This window comes from Rousettus aegyptiacus, unplaced genomic scaffold (genome assembly GCF_014176215.1).
Source record: "Rousettus aegyptiacus isolate mRouAeg1 unplaced genomic scaffold, mRouAeg1.p scaffold_m13_p_3, whole genome shotgun sequence".
Classification (NCBI taxonomy): domain Eukaryota; kingdom Metazoa; phylum Chordata; class Mammalia; order Chiroptera; family Pteropodidae; genus Rousettus; species Rousettus aegyptiacus.
The window spans coordinates 166,075,007-166,098,056 of record NW_023416306.1 but is presented as its reverse complement, the minus strand read 5'-3'; the positions used below and the strand labels follow the sequence as shown (position 1 = coordinate 166,098,056).

The 23,050-nt window shown below is 36.4% G+C and overlaps 1 protein-coding gene and 1 pseudogene across 18 annotated transcripts in view; both read right to left on the bottom strand.

Annotated features, from left to right (window-relative positions):
- Nucleotides 1–23,050, bottom strand: part of UNC79 (unc-79 homolog, NALCN channel complex subunit) — a 217,591-nt gene that overhangs the window by 174,940 nt on the left and 19,601 nt on the right. For 9 of the 18 annotated variants that reach the window (XM_016145481.2, XM_016145485.2, XM_016145489.2 and 6 more), the window contains exons 1-3: nucleotides 10,328–10,835; nucleotides 9,463–9,583; nucleotides 2,555–2,859 (exon numbers count right to left, since the gene is read on the bottom strand). The exons of 2 other annotated variants lie outside the window; for them this stretch is intronic. In XM_016145481.2, the coding sequence (XP_016000967.2) occupies nucleotides 2,555–2,859; nucleotides 9,463–9,583; nucleotides 10,328–10,430 (529 nt within the window). In that variant the 5' untranslated portion in view covers nucleotides 10,431–10,835. Of the gene's footprint in view, nucleotides 1–2,554; nucleotides 2,860–4,335; nucleotides 4,354–9,462; nucleotides 9,584–10,327; nucleotides 10,836–23,050 lie in introns of those variants that run through there. 7 more of the 18 variants (XM_016145493.2, XM_016145484.2, XM_036238688.1 and 4 more) reach the window with 3 other exon arrangements.
- On the bottom strand, nucleotides 15,843–15,961 carry LOC118600928 (annotated as a pseudogene).

Below are 23,050 nucleotides of genomic sequence, written 5' to 3'. Positions count from 1 at the left end.
GAAGGATTGTTAGGAGGTTTAAACGAGATAAATGTAAAGTGCTTAACATAGCATGTAATGTGTGTTCCACAAATATTAGCCATTACTATTAATATTAATATTGTTACCATTATTATTATTACCTGCACAAGGAGTAAAAATAGAGGACATTCAAAGAAACATAATTATTTAGCTTTAGAATGCATGTAGAATAAATCCCATTACACTGAATGTGTATTTTGATATTTCTGGACCTCCCAATATATAGGTCATCAGCCAAGGCTTGACAAAAATGACTGACTGTTTCCATATCCATTGTAAAAGAAAATTATTAGACTTGTTTGTTTTGCAGCAGATTTACCTGCTTAGCGCTAATTTGATGCCCCATGTCATTTCTGATTATCATTAGAATTAATATGCCATATCGACAAGCAACCAACTGACAGCAGAGCGGAAGCCGCCACACTGCACACTGGGGAGCAAGTGTCAGTCGACCTGGAGCTCAAATTGATGAAACAAAAATTCACAAGTGGCTCACCAAGACTTAACTGAGGCTCTGCATAAAAAGTCAACTCAGCTGCACTTTAGCCTAGTGACAGAACTAGGACAGACAGGAGCCTGAGAGCCCACTTGGAATATTTTTCAAATGAGGAAACTGAGGCCTGGAGAAAAGGAAGTGACTGTCCAAGATCACCTAAGAGTTGGTAGCTGAACTGAGACAAAAAGGTGATTCTTCCCAGTAACCTGCACTGCCCCATGTACGGACACAGCCTCTAGCCCTAGTGCAGTGGTTCTCAACTCGGTGTACAAATCAATCACCCAGAGAGCTTGTTCAAACTTGGATCCCTAGAACCCATCCCTTGGTAATTTGTATTCAGAAGTTCCAGCTTGGGACCCAGAACTCCATATTCCAATCTCCCTCGGTCATTCTGATGTTGTTCAGATCACATTTAGAGAAACATTGCTGCACTGTTTTTAATTCTAAAGGCTGGTCTAGTGAGTTTTTCCTATCTTCCAAGCTCTCTTCTGCAGAACAAGAGCACGGCATGGAGACCACGGCGAAGAGGAAAGTCACAAAATAGCTGTAGGTATAAAAGTAAAAATACAACTCATGCCCCCTGAAATTGTCATGATTTATACATTAATTGCAGTTAAATGGGTTGTGAGTTACCAAACTGAATGCTTTTATCTTAATCAAGGGGCTTTGAAGAAAAAGGACAGCTGCCCTAACACAGTGGCCCATCCCAGGACCAGGCAGGTCCACGATGACCTCAGGACGGGTAGTCACGAAAGAAAAGCACTGGCGAGCTCACCACCACAGTGAGCTCTGGCAGCCTCATGTTCAAAGAATCATCTCCTTTAAGTTCTGAGCTGGTACAGGATCACCATAAAAGTAACTTGGCTGAAAACAGCTACAAAATTATACAACAAGCAAATTTACAAATCTCTATATTTTTTATATTCACTATAAGACAGAATTGTAAATATAAGAAGAACAAATTCAATAATCATTATTTCATCATTTTTATGAAAATACTTTTATATATATATATTTTTTTAACTATGAACATATCTTACTAAATAAGCCATTTAGCATTCTCTTAGGAGCGTCAACCATAACTAAAAGGCAAAATAATCCCCACCACTCACCCATTTCCCAAATTCCAATATTTCTGTACAGTGAAACTTTGGTTATCATACTTCCAGAAACCAAATTATCAGTGCTTTCAAGTTAAAACCAATGATGTTTTAAAAGTTCATTTTCTGCAAAAATCCCTTTTCTTACTGCATGGTTTTTCACTTAGTTCACCCAAAAATAATGTTGAATAGTTAAGAAAGAGATTATTGTTGTACACCTTTTCGTGGGTTAGAATAATTTGATAAACAAACAAGAAAGTGAAATTGACTAAAGACACAGTAGAAGGGGGAAGAGTTTGGTTTTCTTGGGTTTCTGTACACTATACACCATATACAGTATAGTGCACCTCGAGACACTGTACCACTTGGCCAACATTTTATAATTAACTATGGATCATTCGTTAAACTTGGAAGAGTTCTTAGAGATTTCTTTTTTTTTTTTTAAGAGATTTCTTCTTATCTAACCTGCTAGGTTAGATAAGACAGGAAGAATGAGTCCCAGATAAATTCTGTGATTTGCGCTCCCCGCCCACCGCAAAAAAAAAAAAAACACAGAATTAGTCTGTGCATTTGACGTGCCCTTTAAGCTCTACCTCTTTTATTTTCAGGGGGGCAAATTTTTAAGTCTCAGCTCACAAATCATTTCAACAAGAATCTCCATGATAAGCAAATCAGGGGAGAAGAGATAAATTCCTGCTACAGTCTCCCTCTTTCCTCTGGCCCATTCCCCCGCCAATGCAAGCCCACTTGGATAACATCCCTCTGGCCATAAAACAGTGAAAAATGTTAGAATGGGAAACGCCATAATTAAGTTTCACTGTAAGAAAGGCTCTAGCCACACAAAGACTTTTCAAGCAATTTATTCCGTTAACAACAACAGTCTCCAGCATCCATAAACAAACATGTACATTTCCAAAGTTTCTGATTAAGTGCTCACCGTGTTGGCCATGCTGTAGTAAAGGAACTAGATCCAGGAGAGTCACCAAAGTCACGTAGAGGCCTTGATAGTCCAAAGAAGGGTAGTCTGACAAGTGAGCATCACGACTTTGCAGGCCGCGTTCAGAGGGAGCATCTCGCAGGACGCTGTAAAGGAGGGAGCGAGTAACAGTAGGGTTGATGGAACTGACCTGCGGTCTTAGAGATGGGGTGAGTGGGAATGGCACAGGAAAAAGACACATGGTCATGGGCACTGTCAAATTGGAGGCATCTTGGTTTTCCTTCTTCCCTGTGCGGGACAAAATGCTGTTGGGGGGACAAAGAAAAAAAAGAGACAACAAAGACACAAAGAACAGCACATTACATTGAAATGACACTCTAAAACAAATAATAAAACACCAGATACATCCCACATAAGATGCAATTGCCACACTAGCACCATCTACAAATCTAATACGGGTCACAGAGCTTCAGGCTCAGATACCAATAACGCAAGGTTGATTTTGTGGAAGTTGCATTGCATCTCATGTGTTATCTGGTTAGTAAGGAGCAAAAATATAAAAATGCATGTTTCAGTGCCAAACCCATGTTTTACAGTTTATCGATTTGGTGAAGGAGAGGCTTCCTGGAAAGAAAAACAATGGCTTCGTCTAATGATTTAGGGCTTTTATGCTTAATTAAAAGGAGCTTTCAAAGCAAAGGAAATTTTCAGCAGACTGTCTTAATCAGGTAAACAAAAACCTGCAAAATATAGGTATGGCACTTGCAGAAACATGTTTTAGCAAAGAATAAACATGTGTGTTTATTAAGAAAGTCTTAAAAATCACATGTTTATTGCATCAAAATAATGTCTATATGTATATTATGATACTGTTTCATGACATTCTGTCAGTATCATTTGAGATAATGAAGTTTAAACAGGCATATGAATTTAGAAATAATACATATTTCTAAAATGTTAGCTAAACTACATTGGAAAGCTGTAAAATAATATATATTAGATGGTCCATAGCATATGCTGTGAACTAATGGTAATGGTTATTTATGTGTGTTTTTTTTTTTTAATTTTGCATGTTGGGGAGGAAACACTTTATTTTGTGAACACAAACAGTGGTTTATTAAATAGTGACCTTCAAAATTCTAAAGACTAAGCAAGCAGTATCTATCATGTAGCTGCATATCATACAATAAGATCTCATATATCACTGCTGCTACTTACGTTATTATTCAACAAAACTCACTAAAAAACTAGAGGAAAGAATTTAGAAAGTTAAAAAAGTTTAATGGGAATAAAAATAAATTCTAAAAATAAACTGGCTTTCTCTTAGCCTTCGTTTTTAAATAAATACCTTTGAGTAAAACTGACGAAGCAGAAAAGTTGTTCATTTAAAAACAGAAGATATGACTGCTTAGCCAAATGTTTAAGTTTTTTAAATTAGGTCGTACTATTTATCTTTAAAGATAACAGCTACACATTATAATGATAATATCTGCTGCTCTTAAAACGTGCTTATATGTTAATCACAATAGGTAAGAATTTATAAACACTTCATTACATGAAAATAACCTTGTTTTACACTTATTCTATGTGGATCAAACATTGCTAAGTTCTTATTTAATGATATTACATTTGCGATTTTACAGTGATGTGAAGAATTGGTTAGTGTCAAGCATGCTTGCTATTTCAAGTTTACCTTTGTTTTAATATACTCTTAGTGCAAAATATGTTACAATGTAAGAAGAATGACTACATGCTTTTTACTTTCTATGTGCCTAATTTACCTCAATTTCCTTTGTCTTCTGTTACCCAATGTCCGGGGAAAAACAATTAATAATAATACAAATAATTTCAGAATAGTTATATAATACTTCTCAGCAATAAATAACTTAAGATTTAGTGTAATTTTTTTAACTTTTAAAGGGATTTAATCTACCTTTTTGTGTGTGTGATGTATTTAACTTCGTAAGCTTATACTTTACAATGGGATAATATCAACATTCCAGTTACCCATGCCTGCCTTCATCTAATGTAAAATACCATCAGATTTTCCATCAGACTTTATACTTTCCTCATATAATTCAATTACACCTAAAAGTACCACCTTTCAATGTTACATTCTTGATAAGCCCAGTCACCAAAAATCTATTTTAATCCTATGGGGTTTTATCCCACTGAAAATGCCTTTAGAATCAAAATGGATATAAGTCAGAAATATTATTTCCCAAACTTCAGCCCTAAATTAGCCTACTACCAGCATCTTTTCAAAATTACAAGATGTGGATCTGATAGGAGTGGTATATTATTTTGCCATAGAAAATAAAATTAGCTAAATATCATATATTAATGCCACCTTTAAAATTAAGTACTGTGCTCTCGTCAAACTTTTCCTCGGTAGGGGAAATATAGCACATTTTTTCAAATATATATATTAGTATTCTTCCAAAGTTTGATATAATTTAACAGACACTAAGTCAAATCAACTTTGGAGACTCTACGATGATATTTTTCCCTTCCTGTACATGCAGGATTCCCAAATGATAGCAGCAGTGACTTCATGCATGCAGGGAGGGAAGAATGTCAGCATCGAAACAGTAAAACTTCTCTCTCACTGCCTTCAGATTTAATAAGAAGGTGAGGTTGAGGGAAAATGGCTGAAGATGAGCTATCCATGAAACCAGCTTTAAATTATCATTCATGTTTCAATGTAAGGAAATGTTTTCATTTGCGGAAAAACTTAAGAAGGGCTCATGAATAAATGTACAATGCATTGTGATTTTATGATGTTTCGTGACGTTTATTCAGAAAAAAAAAATTATTTCCCCAACCAAACTGCCTAACTTGGGAATGATAAAACCATCTTCCCCAGTGAAATTCTTTTCCAGAGGTCTGCACACCCAACCAGAAAGAATACCCTGCTCAGAAGAGTTTGACCCAGCAGCCAACTTTTCACCTTTCCTTTTCCCTCCTGAGATCCTCTTTCAGAAGCATTTATTTCCAGCATCAAGAGAAATCAAGAGAAGACCTCTGTGGGTGTGGGGGAAAGATGAGAAGTGGCCCTGAGGTATTTATAGCACAGAGAATTAATACATAAAATAAGCCTTCCATAAGATTATGAATTTTGACATTCAAGTTGAATTTATGTACTAAACAAAATTTATTTGGCCATGCTATGCCCTAAAGTTACTCTGTGGACTTCAAATCAATAAGTTGAAGGTCTATATATTTTCCCTAAATAATTAGAAGTTACAATTCAATCCAGATTATTGAACTTAGGCTAGAATCTCTTTTAAAAAAAACATATAAAACTTTTTCTGAAGAGTTAGCAGCAAGTAGCTTTCCCTTATCATATTTAATGATTTTTAGAACGATGTTATGCACTAGCAGCTTGAATGGCACCAGAAGAAAGAGAGATCTGGGAAGAAAATCTAAAAGAATGTTTAACATAGGAAGACTGAAAACCTTTAATATTCTGCCAGGTGAAAGGCAAGATCCTTAAAGAAGACCTTAGATATTTAAAACATGGCCCCCGAATGCTTCTAATATAAAATGGACAGAAATGTCTGTAGCGATGAAGGGGGATTAAACTAGATGATCTTCATAGTCGCTTCTAACACTGAAAGCAAACAAAAAACTAACCCCTTAAGTTTTGTGTAAACTGAGTGTCCACTCCTACACTTAGGTCCCTACTAAATTAAAATGAGTACAACTCAACACTCAGATGAAATTTTACCCAGGACCCCAGGTCACTGCTAGATGAAGTAAATGTTATTGAAGGGTGCCTGCAATGGATGAAATCTGAACTAAAGTCAATTCAATTCAACAAATATTTACTGATCCTCTTCTAAGAACCAAACACTGCTCTAGGATCAAGGGCTAGCAAGCTGAATAACACACATGACTCACCTGCTAACCTAGAGTTTAGGAGAACTCCATGAACTTTAACATGAGTCTAATTGTGAGCTAAGTGAACATTCATCAACTATTCAACTGCTGATATAGTCAGTTAGGCTAACATGTAATCTCAGCGCTCCTGTGGATTAAATTAAGTTAAATAGCTAGGCTAATCTCTACCTTTGGAAATATGTACAAACGCTACTGAAATCAGTGAAAGTTACATGCATGCACGAGTAACAGAGGATTATTATTCTAAAAATGAAATTCTGACTCAAATGCAGCTGCTGGAACTTCAAGTTACATATTTTAACCAATATAATAATAATTTTAACTTCCTTGGGAATACCCAAATAGAAAAGCAGAGGGTTACTCTGCGAGAATTCATCTCTAATTCTTTCTTCTTGTTCTCTTCCAAGAATCTGAATTCTGAAAGCAAGAAGTGCTTCTGAATGTAAAAATCATATAAAATGCAAAGGGAAAAACCATCTTGTTGGTAAGTAGAAAATCTTACTGTAAATACTCTTGGACACCAAATACTTAGACCACCTTATTTGTTGTGAACTTTCTAATAGCATAAACTAAATTTTTAAAAAAATGAATATAATTGTTATGGATGTATACACCAACAGTGAAAGTGGTCATAGCTTAGTCTAATATACAGGGCAATAGTTGTAAGTTCTGTATTTCCAGTAAACAAAAGAGATGAAAGAAAGAAAGAAAGAAAGAAAGAAAGAAAGAAAGAAAGAAAGAAAGAAAGAAAGAAAAAGGAAGAAAGAAAATGCACTAGAATCAGCCCAAGAGTTAAATCTGTAAGTATTCAAGCCCAACCTGTGATATGTTGCATTCCTCAGTGTTTTACCTTCCTCCTACTTCGTGTGTATGTGTGTGAATGTGTGTCCTTTAGGCTGTCAACTCTTCCGTGACCTGCTATCCGCAATGAATTGCTCAACAGGAGACAGCACTAAAATACCTGAGAATTGAAACACTGTCCATATCACCTCAGGTACAGTTCAATGTAATTTCCAAAAAGATGGTTAATCTTAGCACTAGGCACTTCACTTCTTCCCTTTATCTCAAAGAAAGCCAGAACTACTCTGCGGAGGCATTCTCAAAGGCCAAACCAAGGTGTCACTAAAAGAAGTGTCCCTGCACTATGGTGGCTAGTAGTACTAAAAAGGAACAGTATAACATAATTGTTGTGCTACAGATTAGAACCACCAAGGTCAAATCCTTTTCCAATACTCACTAGATATGTACCCCTGAGTAATTTATTTAACCACTCTATACTTTTGTTTCATTATCTGTAAAATGGATACAATAGTACATTTACTTCTTAGAGTTATTGTAAGGGATTAAATGAGATGACACATGTAAAGTGCTTAGGACAGTGCTTGACACATATAATTACTATTATTATTCTACAATATTACTATGATAATGATAGCTATTGTTGTTATTACCATTAGTGGTAACTGTTGATGTCTCCCTTTGAAAACTCAGCTCACTTGCACAGAATCTTTTCCAATGGCCACTTGAACAAACTACCTTAACCTGTTTCAGCACTAAAGCGCTATCACCTATGATCATATTCCAATGACCCACTGCTCAAGAAAATGGACCCTTCATGTTTTGCAAACATGACTTCAGTATCCTAAATTTCTTAACTGTTTGGCACAATGACTAAGACCTAAATGGTCAGCTTCAAAGAGCCAACTAGGATGTCACAGTTTCTTTGCAAATGAAACTGAAAATTTGCTTCTTACTGAAAAGCGCTTCTCAATTTGACAACTTTCAGAATTTATGATAAAGGAAAGTTTCCCACTGAGAACTCTGACCTCACAGACAAAAGAAGAAATCAAAAGAACAGAATGAAATATCTTGGTGTATAAACTTATCTGATCATTGCTATGAAAACTGAGCTAATTACTCCACTGCAATTTGAAAAGAAGAGAAATATCCTATAACGAGGTCCTAAATTCACTGTGTCGGCATGAAATCTATGGATCTGATATACAGAAGCCCTTTGATATTGAAGAGGGACACTAAAGGTGCTAAGGAAGAAAAGATATTCCAAGGAATAAGAACCACGAGGTAGCAGGACTGCAGAAGACTAATAACTGACTCGACCCTGTGAAGCTTCTTTCTGCAAAGTGTTCAGTCTGCCCGTGGCAACACCTGAGACCACTAGGAACTTCACCTGCCTCTACGTCACTCCAAATTGGTGTTCTTTCCCTAATACCTGTCTTACAAAACTTTTGCTGTTGTGTAGCTAAAGAAACAGTAGCAAGTCAATGTATGTATTTCCAAAATCAGATCTGTAAAGAGAAGATCATGGTAATGGAAGAGACTAAGCCTTAGAATTTAATGGAAAGTTAAGTGTTCCCCAAACAATTGAATCTTTCCTTGAAAGACTCATCTTCATCTGCTTGATTTTCCTAATGAGAACTGTGAAGCAGATAGGTCCCTCCTGTCTCTACCTTATAGTAAAAGCAGACAGTTTTGGTTTTTCTTTCCTGATCATCCGTAGAATTTCTATATCAATGATAAAGCATGTTGAACACTTGAAGTGTTACATGGATTAAAAGTAATTGTTATTACCATATATTATACTTTAAGAAATAGAAAATACTACTGATGAACCTAAAATGCTACATAATTCTATTTCTTTAAGACCGTAAGTGCTCTCTATTCTTAATTTTAGCAATGTAGGTTCCTCTTTTAATTCCACTCTGTGTTACCGCCAGACATATAAGTGTTATCACTGTGTTAATCTCTTGAAAAGATGCTCAACTGAGGAAAGCAGGCGGTAGCCTTGCCACTCTTTTTTTTTTTTCACTTAGGCCTGTGATCCGATCTACTATATACACTCAGAGAACTTGAGTCCAGACTCTTCTGGCAGAGCTCTAGAAAATGTAAGGCCCTTCAAAACTTTGAGTCCAATAAATTTAAGTCCCAATCAATTTGGCAGTACTACCTAATAATTCTTTCAAAGCAGAGGATATTTTAAAGCTTACCTTAACAAGGTCTGAGAAAAGTATTTCAGGGTGTTTGCAATATCTGTTCCTGAAGGTACAGGGTAAATGTTGTGGAGAACCCGGTTATGATATTCCTGTAAGTACCGGATCTTGGAAGCAACTAAATAAAAGCAAAAAAAAAAAAAAAAAAAAAAAAAAGAAGAATCATCTTGTAATATGTATTAGGTATACAGTTGTGTTTTTTAATGATCAGATACAGAAATTTAATCGGTATTTTACGAAAAATATGTAAATTTTTACTAGTATTTCATGATAGAAACAATTACAAAAGACCTTTAATTTCTTATAATTGTATTCGGCACACAAAATAATTTTTAGGAATCAGGTTTAATATCCTATTCACAAATTATCTATTACTTATTTAGCATTAAAAAAGCCAGTACTTCAAATCATTTTATAATCACCCCCAAGTCAGCTTATTATTAGGCAAATAATAATAGATATAAATCTCTGCTACCAGAGAATTATATTTAATATTGCTTAACTAAAACTGAAGGAGAAAACTCAAAGGTCTTTCAATGACACTCTACAAGATCTAAAATGTAGGGAGTCCGTTGCACAATGGCATTAGTCAAAACCAGATTTTTAACTCAGTAAGTGATCATAAAAGCATGTTTAACAAATGTTTGAACTGTGAGAATATTATGAATAGATTAACTTAGTGAGTTTTAAATTAAGAATACAATGGTTGGGTGGTAATAAAAATATTAAAAAACGAATGTCACATTTTTCCTCCAAGGAATTTCAGAAATTAGTAGACTTCCTAAGCTTTTTAGCTTTGCTGCCCAGATCTTCTCAAGATTCAGGAGGGACTAAATAGGCTTATTTACCCTCCTAGACCTACCTGGAGTCACCAGCATTGTCCACATTCCTGACCTGACCTTTGACCTGGCTGCAGTGAATGGCCCAGTTCTAGTCATTCCTCTTTGCAAATCCCAAGGGGCCATGATGATCAACGTCTCTCAGGTCTCCTCTTCCACAGAGCTCTCAACACTGTCCATTTGTCCTTTCAATCTTTAAGGCTACCAAGGGAGCCTTTTGGGTGGAATGGCTCACTGTCAGCAGTTAACAGAAGACATATCAAGTCCTGGAGAAGCAAGGCCATGCTCTTCCCAACAGCCCATGGAAATAGGCTCCTGGATGCATTCTAACTGAAATTCTGGCTCAAGCAACTTAAAGAACATCAAAATGCTTTTGATAAACGTAGGACATAGAATCACAGAATGATGAAATATCAGAACTGGAAGGCACTTGGAGACCTTTTCCCAGAACCATTTCATTTTAAAGACAAGGGAAATAAGACACATTAGGACGTCAACGGAAGAGCTAGACTAGGACTTACAAACCCTGACTCTTATGACATGCTCTAGACTAAGATTCTGAAATGCAGTCAATATGCAAATAGTACATTCATTGCCCGACCTCAAAGCAATTTTCAGCTGTTATTAGGTTATTCATTGATTCTAAATCTCACATATACCATTTATTATATTTCCCTTTTCCCTCTCTTACTACCTATACATTTCCATAATATGGTTAGCATTTTCCCAGAAAAATAAGTCTAGGTTGCAGATAATAATACCTTGAGTGTGTATAACATACCACCTCTGAAGAAAACAAGTTTACAATCCATTAACCCCATAAGTGTCTGGTTGTAAACTTGTTTCCTGAGATAAGGTAAAACTAAGCGATACTTGAAAATGTTTGAATTACAATCTACAAAAATCCATTTTCCTCTCAGCATTTTTGATCTGCCATTCATTATTGTTTTCAATCACATTACCCTCACATTAATACGTAGTTCCAAGTCCCAAATATTTAAGGTATGTGCTAGGCCAGTATATGCTTTCTGCTCATCCATCATCACAGTAACGCTTTGTGACTGACTTTTTTCAAGCATTAATATTCAGTAGGTTCCTGTTGAGTATTTCAGGAAAACTGTTAATCATTCCACCACCTTAAAAAGGTGTTGATAGTGCAGGTTGTGGACAATAAGTTCAAATGAGGAGAAAAGTCATGGATCCCCCAACTCAATGCTTGCTCATAATTCAAGAGCTATAAAACTGTCACTACAAAATGAAAGCGAGCATTTAGAAATGTTCTTTTTATTGTTCCTTCTGTCGAAATGCAGTAATGACTCCTTTCAATGGGTATCCAACATGCAAGGAAATGCAGACAAGAGCACGCTCTTCTTTGAGATCTTTTAATATTTTATAAACGTCACATATTTTACTTACCTGATTATTTTTCTATACCAGGTTGTAAATTTCTTGAAGGCAGAAACTATATCTTACTCATATCTCTATCCCAAGCCTAACACGCTGCCTGGCACTTAGTATGCACTCGAGATATTTGTGGGATAAATGAACAAATGAATTATTACTTCAATAATAACACTTATCACTTTGAGATTCTTTGCATATGTACACATCTGTCTCTCACACTAGATTGTTGACTCTTTTTATTCCTAGTGCCAGACATCTAGTAGGTGCTCGATAAATATTGATGAGTGCAGATGAAAAAAAGAAGGAAGAAAGGAAGGAGGAGGGAGAAAGAACAAAGGTAGTGGGGTGAGCAATCATGAAAGACAATTTATAACAATGGCTGGAAAGATGTTCCTGCTAATTTCTGCATTGGTGAATGCAACAAAATCTTAACAGGCATAGATTTCTCTAATTTCATATTCTCGACTGTTTAAGAACAGCCAGAAAGGTCCCTGACATATTGCAATTTGTAACTGTGCTGAGGATAACTCATTTACATTTCACCTTCGCACAGAAGAGATGGTCACTCGGCTGGTTAGCAAGCCCATGTGAGCACCCAGCAGCCTCATTGCAGCTCACAGTTCTTATTTTTCACTCCAACCATAAACCTGAATATTGCTGCGGAAACTCAAGATAATCGGGCTGGACGGATGTAAATAAATTATCCCCCACCTCAACTGACCCTAAGACAAACACTGTTTCCTCCCTCTCCCTGCTCTTCAATATTCCTCCGAAACCTACTCTTTTCCTTACACTGTGAGAAAATAGAAGCCATCTGTTCTGAATTGAATTCCCCCCCACACACACTCATATATTGAAGTCCTAATTTCAAAATGTATTTGGAGATAAGGCCTTTACAGAGGCGATTAAATTAAAATGAGGCTCTTAGAGTGGGTTCTAATCCAGTCTGACTGGTGTCCTTATAAGAAGAGGAGAGATGCCAGGGATGCCTGTGCACACAGAAAAGGCCAAGTGAGGACACAGAGAGATGACAGCCGTCTGCAAGCCAAGGAGACAGGTCTCAGGAGAAACCAACCTGCCGACACCTTCGTCTTGGACTTCAGGCTTCCAGGACGGCGAGAAAATTAATTTCTGTTGTTCACATCACCCAGTCGGTGGTACTTTGTTATTGCAGCCCTAGCAGGCTGACTAATAGAGGAAATCATGTACGACTATAAGTAAGAGCTAAGAGTCTGAGCTTTGAAAGCAAACGGTTCTGGATTCAGATTTTTGCTCTATCTCCACTTAACCCCATTTTCCTCCTCTGTAAAATGGGGATAATCATACCAACTTCATAGGGCAATTGTGAGTAAGAAATCACTAACTGTGCCAATCACTCAGCATAGTACCTAGCATACATTCAAAGTACAGTAGGTATCAAAAGGCTACCTGCATCTCCCTCTTTCCTTTTCCTATCAAACATCAATCGCATCACTACTGCTCTCCATCCACCCGTCGTCTCTCCCACATCATTAATCACCCCCTCCTTACTAAATCATTTCCACAAGCATTCAAATAATGTTTGTTAAAGGCAAACCAAAAAAAACTCTTGGTAGACTTGACATTCCCTTCTAGCTGTTGGCATCTCTCTTCAGAGCCAAGATTATAAAGTCTTGTGTACACTCTCTCTTCTCTCCATCACTTCCAATGCTTCCTTCCACTCACCCCAGGCTGGCTTCCACCTCCACCACTGCGCCGAATCTGTTTTTCCACCATCATCTAGAGCCTCCACGTTGCCAAACTCAATGGGCGCTTCCCAGTCATCATTTCACCAGGCCTTTCAGCACGTCCCATACAGCCAACCCCTCCCTCCTTGAAACTCTCCCACTGGCTTCCCTGATTCTCCTCATCTTCCTCCCACCTCCCTAGTGTATCCCTCTCAATGTGCTTTGCCATCTCCCCCATTATTTCATGTTCAAATGCTGGAATTCCTCAAGGCTCATCTCTAGACTCTCCATCTGTCTCTCTCCAAATCCTCTGCTCAGGCGATCCCATCCATCCACGAGGCTTTCAGTGCTGTCCATGCCACTTACTCTTAACTATATGTCCACCCTAGATGGGTAGCTCTGAGTCATAGACTTCATTTGTTCAATTTCTCCATTGGAAATCTTATAGCTATCATAAAGCAAACATGTCCAACACTGAGTTTTTATCTCTTCCTTCACCCCCCAAAACACTCCTGCTCCACCATCTATGAAATCTAACAAGTCACTCCGACAAAGTATTCAGAAAATCATCTTTGACAGCTCCTATTCCTTCTCCCGCACTCCCTTAATTCAATCTGTCACTAAGTCCCGTCAATGCTACCACCAAAATATACCTCTTCTGTTCTTTATCTTCACTATCATTACTGGCACCATCATTTCCCGATCAGATCAATTCTAAAAAGCCTCTGAACTCATCTTCCCAGTTCTCTCCTGCTTGTCTCCAGCTCTTTCTCCTCAGAGCAGCCAGAGATCTTTTTGAAATATAAATGGGTTTTTGCAGATCCTTCAGTGGCTGCCCACTGCCCTCAGGATAAAACCTAAAATCCTTAACATATTGTACCAGGTCCCTGCCTACCTTCCAACCTCATGATATATCACAAGAGCAGACATACAAAGCTATTTTTGCCTGAAAATCTTTATATGTGTTTGTCCCTCTTTCTTAAAAGTTCTTCCCTCCATATTTTGTCTGGCTAACTCCTACTCAAACTTTAAGGCTGCCTTGAAATGTCACATTCCCATGGAAGTCTTAGCTGATTTCCCTGTCTAAATTGATTCCCTGACCTCCACCCCCATTTTCCTGTTATAATTTTCTATTTTTTTACAGTAGCTAGCACAGTTATTTGGGTGATCATTGACTGCCTCTCCCAAGTGAAAGGAGGTTCCAAGAACTGTCTCTTGTTCATCACTGCATCTCCCCAGTGACTAGGGAGCGCTGAATGCTGGGTCCCAGTAAGGACGAAAGGAACAGAAGGGGAATAGGAGAGAGTAGATATTGGCAGTGGTTCAACTTTGTTTTTTTGTTTGTTTGTTTTTTTATGAAAATGGTCGAGAAAGCCCACTGATAAAGCTGTGATGAAAACAAACAAAAACACACACACATAGAAAAGGAGGGGGAGGGGGGCGGAGTCTGAGAAAGTGATGATTTTTATCCAGGCGTACACGAGTCCAATCTCCTCTACTCGCTTCTACTTTGCTACTCATCCTACCTCCACTATTTTATCACAGTTTTGCGACATTTTGAGAGAAAAAGCCACAAAAGAAAAATCGAGTCATTCGTTTTAGGCAAAGATATAGGAATATTTTAACAAAATTGAGATCGTATAATACATGTTTTAAATCATTTTTCTTGAAAATGTCACTAAATATTTTTAAGCGTGACCCACTGTCATTTTTAAATTTTGCATTATCTATGCTCATGACCATGAAAGTAAAAAATCCAGGTAAGTATGATGAAAAAAACTAAAACCACCTAAAGGCCCACTATTCAGAGACAACCTTAGTTAATATTTTGGTGTATTATCCTTCTAGAAAATCTTCTCTGCAAAAATATATATTCACGAAAAAGAAATTTTACTGTATAAAGTTTTAGAATCTGCTTTTCACACTTTCTATATCAGAAGTACATTACTGTATCATCGGTCTAATGGCTTTATAATTTTCCTTTATGCAAACAAATCATAATTTATTTCACCAAACACATGTTTGTGAAATTTTGGGTTACTTTTCACTATTCTATTCAATGCTGCAAAGAATATCCTTTTAAATATATGCTCACATTTTTAGTTATCTCCTTAGAATAATTTTTTAATTGTAGAATTACTGAGTCAAATAGGAAATATTCATTTTAGAGCTCTTGGTAATAATTAAGAATTTCATTTCAGAAAGACAGTATTTCTTACATACCAGTAGCATACATATGAATGATAATGCTTATTGAAGTGCCACTATTTTTTTGAATGTACACTATTTATCAGGTGCTCTATATACATCATCTTCAATCCTTACAATAATATTTTTTTTTAGGCGAGGCAACCCTTGGTTGATCTCACAGATTGCAAGGCCCTTGTCAGCTTACAAAGCCTTATTTCTTATTTTATTTTATTTTTTATGCCTACAGCACTTGGTCTTCCTAGGTGGTCTCCCATCCAAGTACTAACCAGGCCTGACCCTGCTTAGCTTCCGAGATCATACGGGACCTGGCTTATTCAGGGTAGTATGGCCATAGACTACAATAATTTTTCAAAGTGGTTATTATCATTTCCATTTAAAGTTAAATAAACCAAGGCTGGAAAAGAACGACTTGCCCAAAGGCACAAAGCTAGTAAATGGTAGAACTGATAGTTTAACTGGCTACAAGCCAGACTTCTTTACCAGGCCACATTCATTCTTTAATTATTTTTACTAGCTTAATAATATTTAATTGTCTGGTACAGCATGAAATATTAATACTTTCCTTATTCTATTGTATGACATTTAGAGTCTTTCCAATATTTCATTAACACTGTGAACAGATGAAATATTAGACTAAATGGTTTTTTATAGAAAACACAAAATGAAACTTGTTTACTTCATTAGTCCTAAGCTTTTTTTCTTTAAAAATCAATTCCCTTTGATCCTTCAAGGCCCATCTTAAGAATCTCACCATTCATGAAGTCTTCTAATTAACTCTGGGCATGATCGCTGTCTTGCTTCTCTACTCAGCATCTGCCTCAAAACTTTCATCACTTCATTGTATAAATTTTTCACTGATAATAAACTATTCTGTATGGTTCTAAATTAGTTTCATGTTTGCAAATCTATTATCCCTAACAACACTTTAAGATCTTTGAGGACAGAACTACCTTATTATCATTTGTAACTGCCGTAGAACCTGTCACAAGGCTAAGTACATAGCAGAGGGTCGACCTTAACATAGTGGTTGAAATGAAATGAAAATTTAAATGTCAGCTATCCTATATCCTGTCGATGTTCTCTAAATAAGTTTTTTACAATTCTAATTTCATTGACACAAATAAGTAATTTCCAGGTAAAATCTGTATGATATGTAAATAATGTAGAACTCTTTTTCATAATTTATTCTCCTACCATTTCTCTTTCCGAAAGAACTCCAAATAATTATTTCACTTGATATATATGCCAAAGGTTTTTATAGGTTCTTCATTATCGATTTCAGTATTTTCTCTTTTATTTTTTTTCAAATAGGTCAGTCATTTTGCTTTTTATGTCTCAGACCCTAACCATACCGGGTGAATGTCCCGGAGTTATCACAATGTCCTGCAGTTACCATAATGTCCTTCACAGAGCTCTGGGATCAGTGTGAGTTCCCACCTACAGCTATGTGTGACCTCAAGCAAATCATTTAATATCTTTGAGCCTCAGGTATTATTCACTTGTATGTTTGTTTTGTTCTGTTTGCCAAATGAGAAATTAAAGTAATACTTCCCCACATTTTTTGAAAAAGTTGTTTAGTAATGTTATAGATATGAAAGCACACATCCTAATTCCATCTAATTTTTTATTAGTGTCTTGTTCCACTACATAAAATCCAAGGTTTTATGGATTTGCTGTCATTGCCTCTTTTTAAATTATGCATCTTCTCTTCAGTCTAACCCTTCATTGAGAAATGACAGACATAAATAAAGAGTACTTCACAAATTTGGATTGCTATAAATATTCACCGCAACAGTTAAAGTAAAAATTATGCCTAGTACCTTTTTCATTTCTTCTCTTGATTAGAGGATCAGTAATGAATCAGACATCTTTCTTAATCATCCTGAATATCTGTCTTAACTCACTACTTTTGTGTGTCTCAAAGTATCTCTTATATCCAATATATTCTACTTTCCAGTCCAATTAGTTCTACTTAGAAATCATCTCTAAAATCTATTCTTTTCTCCATCTAAACTTACATCACCTTAATTCAAGCCTGTGTACAATCTCTTTCCTAGATTATTGATGTGATATCCAGACCTATTCCCTTCTGACTCTTTTTTTACATGGCATCAAAAGTATCTTTCTAAAATGCAAATTTTCAAAAGAAAATGCAAATTTTCCTCATATCCTGCTGGTTGAAATCCTATTAACTCAGCATAGAGTGTGGCATGAACGAATTCCTGCTCATCTGCCAAGCTTCATCTTCTGTCTTTTCCATATGTACCACACTTCAGCCATACTGACTTGCAGAAACCCCAATTTACAATGCTCTTACCCTTCCATGGTTTTGCACATAATATTTTCTCTACAGGGATGCAATCTGTACTTCTCTGCCTGGCTAGCTCCTAAGAATTCCTGAAAGCTTAGCTATAACCATTTCTGCTGTAGATAACTAACCCTCCCTACCATCTGCTGTTGATCACTAACCCTCCCCACCACAAGCTGCATTAGATGCTTCTCCTCCACAGTTTCATAGTCCACAGGGCTTCCCTCTATGATAGCAGTTACCACCATAGGCTATCATTATTAACTAATTCACTATCTCCACCATTGGGCTATCAAATCCTTAAGATCAGAAATGGTCTATTTTTATATACCCAGCATTTAATGTGTCTCATCCCAAATAAATGCTTGACGAATGAATGAATGAATTGATTAATTCACATAACACATGATTCTTGGTCCAGCAAAGAGTTAAGAATTTATACTCCTTTCATGGACTAGTTTTGGATCTTGAATATGACACTAAAGTTCCCTCTACTTCTCCTTCCTACTACTTACAGGAAGAACAATTTGCTTTGCAGGAACTACTTGTATCACTTTCTTCCAAAGTCCACTGTTCTGTCATTAGCCATTTGGGGTGTGGATCTGGTCTGGCTGAAAGCCAGCTGAGGGCTGAGGATGGGCTCGTGTCTGCAAGGATGGAGAGTGAGCAAGGAAGACCTATTCCAAGAGTCTGAGAGGCAGACAGAGAGCTTCACTCTAAGTAACCACTCTGTGTGAGAAACTGGGCATGGCTTTACAGTCATAGGTTGATCGATGCCCCAGTCTCACTGGACCAGCTCAGAGAATAGTCAGGGCAGAGGAATATGAATAGTCCTCAGTCTTTGAGTCAGTGTCAACTGAGGATGAGAGCTATGCACTTCCAAATGAAGGAAAGTGAAACACCCTTCAGAGAACACCCTAGGAAGGACATTTTGGGGGAAAAAAATTTCAGGTGGAAAAGCAGAAAATATACAAGGTTTATAGCACAGCTAAAATTGGCCGTGTTGTATTCAGAATGAGTTAGGTTTCCTTCCTCTGTTGGATAAGAAGCATAGAGAACCCCTGAGAAGGTGCTCAGGCTACCTATCCGATTTGAGGACACAACTTGAACTCCTAATATTGTTAAAGAACTCAAGATGAGGGAACTTCGGTTAGAGGATAATGTTATACAAACAGACCAGAATTTGAAGTCCTATCTGATACCCACTGAGCCTAAAATTCAAGTCACTTGTATGCTTTTAGACCACTACACTTAAAACTCCTCATTAGTATAACTGTTTCTTCTCCATTTATCTTTTATTTCACATGAACCTTTTTTGGGGGGAGAGGGTTTGATTTGGTTTTTTTATTATTATTATTTGTTTAGTTTGTACTACATAAATTTTAAACACATGCAAGTAGAGAAATAAGTAAAATGAAGTACCTGTACCCAATACTCAACTTTACTAGGCACCATCTATCCTCTTCCACAATTTTCTTGCTTGAGTATTTAAAACGAATGTTATTAACCAAATCATTTCACTTATAAATACTTTAGTAAAATCTCTGACTAATAAAGACATTTATAACATAGTCACAATACTATCATATCCAATAAAATCAACAAACAAATCCCTTCATATGAGAAGCCAAACAAGATTCGTGAGGGGCGTTTTACGCATTCCATGTGTACCCATTCCTCCCTCCCTGCCAGTGTCAAAACTAGAACTTGCACTAATCACACTCTCAATGAAGGCCACGAGAACACAGCGCTAAGGTCCTGTGGTTCCTCTCTATTTCCACTTCTGCCCCCATGTTCCAGCTTCTCTAAGCCTTTTGTCATTTACTTCATTATACATCTGTACTTTTCTGCAGTTACTACAAAAGTTGCTTCAACACTCGTCCTCACCCCGCCCCAACAGGTGGAACTTTTTACACACACACACACACACACACACACACACACACACACACACACACAATCTCTTTTAGAGGTGGAAAATGGTGGAGCCAAGAGTTCAAAGCATACAGAAAATTAGAGTCAACTAAAACTAAAACCCAGGTGTCCGTTGAATTTGGGCTCTTCTACTTACTAGCTATGAGAACTTGGGTAATGAACTTCCCTGAGTCTCAATTTCCTAGTCTATAAAATGGGGATTTAAAATTTTTACATTTATAAACTACTTATCACAATGACCGACACATAGTAGATAACGAATTGCTACCAAATTAGCAATAACAAGTGAGATCCTTTTCCTTCCCTTTTTCTAGTCCAATACTCTGCCCCTTAAAATGGAATAACCTGTGGAGTTAGGAAAACACAGCAGTGAGCTTTCATCAACAAAATCAATCATAACGCCCTACGTGCACGCGCGCACACACACACAATCTACTAGTGCATTTGGTACTGAAATCCAATTCTATATTCAGAGAATCATTTGTTTAAAGAACAAAAATAAATATAGCTAATAATAAAGATATGCAGAAATGGCAATAAGGGGAGAACAGAGGAACCAGAGTTCTTTGCAAATCCTTGATCAAAGAATAATCCTCCTTCTTTGAGGATGGTCATCCTCTTTAACTGAAAGCAAAACCTCGTAAAAGATACAAATGAACGGTGACAAAAAAGGATACATAGTTTCAGAGAGCCAAAACAGTCAAATCTCCCCTCAAAAGCAAAAGAAAGTCAGATGTCACAAATTTCATTGTTAATTCTTCTCAATACTTATATACTTACATAGCTATTCTTCAGTTGGCTTTAGTTCCAGGTGGTAAACTTTACCTGGCACTTTCGGCAGACAGGAGAGGTCAACAAAGAACACTCCCATTCTTCAGCAAGTGACTCCACCACTGTCATCATCACCATCATCACCAACACCACCATCATCATCATCATCATCGTCATCATCAATTAATTACATATGTACAGCCATTAACATTTTCAGAGCATTTCCACATACATTATTCAGTTACATTTTTAAGCAATTAATTTGTGAAAAACAATGTCAAGAGTTCTACGGAATTTTATACATTAAGCAAAAGTTAAGCAGCAAAGGTGAAGGGAAAGATATCAGTGTTCTTATTCGGTCATCAGATATTGATTGAACACCCACTTAGTGGTAAAAGTAAACCAAAAATAAAAAGATATAATCCTCATCCTCTGGGTCACAGTAAGCACAGTAATAATTCTATAAAAATGATCCCTGAAAGTAGAGTCTTAACACAGTAATAATTCTAAATTCTGAGTGTTTATATTGTTCCAGTAAACATAAAAATATTATTATTATCATATTATTATTATTATTATTATTCCCATATTACCAATGAGAAAATTGAGGCTTAGAGAAGTAACCTGTCCAAAGTCAAATAGAAGGTAAATAATAGAGCCACTCTCTGATATGTCACCTATAAAGAGAAACAACTGAACTAGTTATAACCCACCTTAAATTTTTAGCATGTTAAAAAAAAAAAAAAAAACGTAGATACCTAAAATCATCCAATGCTTTCATGAATGAATTAGTAGGATCTAACCACTTGCCAATTGGAAAAAATGTTAACATGGAGATGCTTCATTTGCCGAAGATGAGGCACTTGCAATTAAGAAAAGGAGAAAAATAATTTATTCAAGTCAAAAGAGAAGACCATTGTTCCGGTTTCTATCACCCTGAGCTTGTGCTAGGAACTGTGAAAGTCAGTTCATTTCACGGTGTGATGGAGAAAATGATAAAGGCAGTGAATTTTCTGCAAGTTGAGTGCTTGGTGGATATTAGTAATAATTTGAAATGGAATATGGAGCTTTGTTTTATTTTCATGTAATCAGGGTAGGTTATAAAAACTTGTTTTTAAAAGTTTACTGGAATCAAGATCAAGATTTTGAAACTGAGAATTAGGTCAAATGTATGAAAACAACTAAATTTACTCTATGCAAAAAAAAGATTTTGAAATTGAAGCATATAAGAGGCAAATTTTAAGTACCTCTCATCCCTTCCAAAGAGTGACACACAAGCTTGTGCTTTCTTTCTGGTGTGACAAGACATCTGAATACCGTAGTTGAAACTGCAAGGACTGGGAGGGGCAGGGAATAGGGAAACGAGAGTATTATTGATTTGTTCAGAGAGTATAAAACCAGATATATGAATTTAGCAGATGCAAACTAGAGAATGTTTTAATCTCTCATTGCTAAACTTAACTGATCTCTCTATAATCATAGATTTTTGAGGAACTAAGGAGCTATTTGATAGAAATTAAATAATTTCAGAGATATACAGAGGCTGATGAGTCTGAATCATTTAAGTTTCCATATCTAAGTGCAATACTCAAGACGTATTTAAATTATCAACCATCTGTCCAATCAATGTGGCTGCATATCATATCAAAAGAAAATGATTGCACCAAAAATAAATTATGCTCCTTAAGAAGATGCAGATACCCCAGACTGCCTAAACAAGAAGATGAATTATAAACAGTAGTATCCTGAAATCTAAACGTCTGGCTACATGGACAAACTGTGAAAATTTGGGATTCTACTTTCCTATTAAAGTACAGTCTCTTCCATGACAGTGCTAAAGTCCAAGTTGACATTCATGATCAATCTGTAGTGTGCTGACTCAGAACATACTATACAATTCTCAAGAACAATTCAGTCCATCCTACAATGATTTTTGATCAAAACTGAACAACAATTAAATATAAAATCATAACTCTTTAGAGACTCTTTAAGACTCTTAAAAATATAACATTTCTTTAGTATTTACTATGTACCACACATGATTCTAAGTACTTAATCTTACTAACACTTGTAAACCTCACAACAATCCTAGGTGCTAGTTTGCTCCCCCGTCCTTCTTTTTCTATACTTAAAAAAACTGAGGAAATTATTACCAATTTCGAAAAGTCATGCAGTCTACATATAAATTATTCTTTTACTCATTCAGAAAATATTTACCGAGGGTCAACTATGTGCCTAATGCTAGAGATAAACATGGCATGAGACAGCGACAACTCCTGATCTCATGATGTTTATGGTAAAGAATCAAAGATGAACAAAAAGCACACACACACAAAAAAAAGCCTGTTTTAAAGGTCTATAAGGAACCATACGGGGAAAAAAAGAACCATATGAGGAGTTAAAAAAGAGAA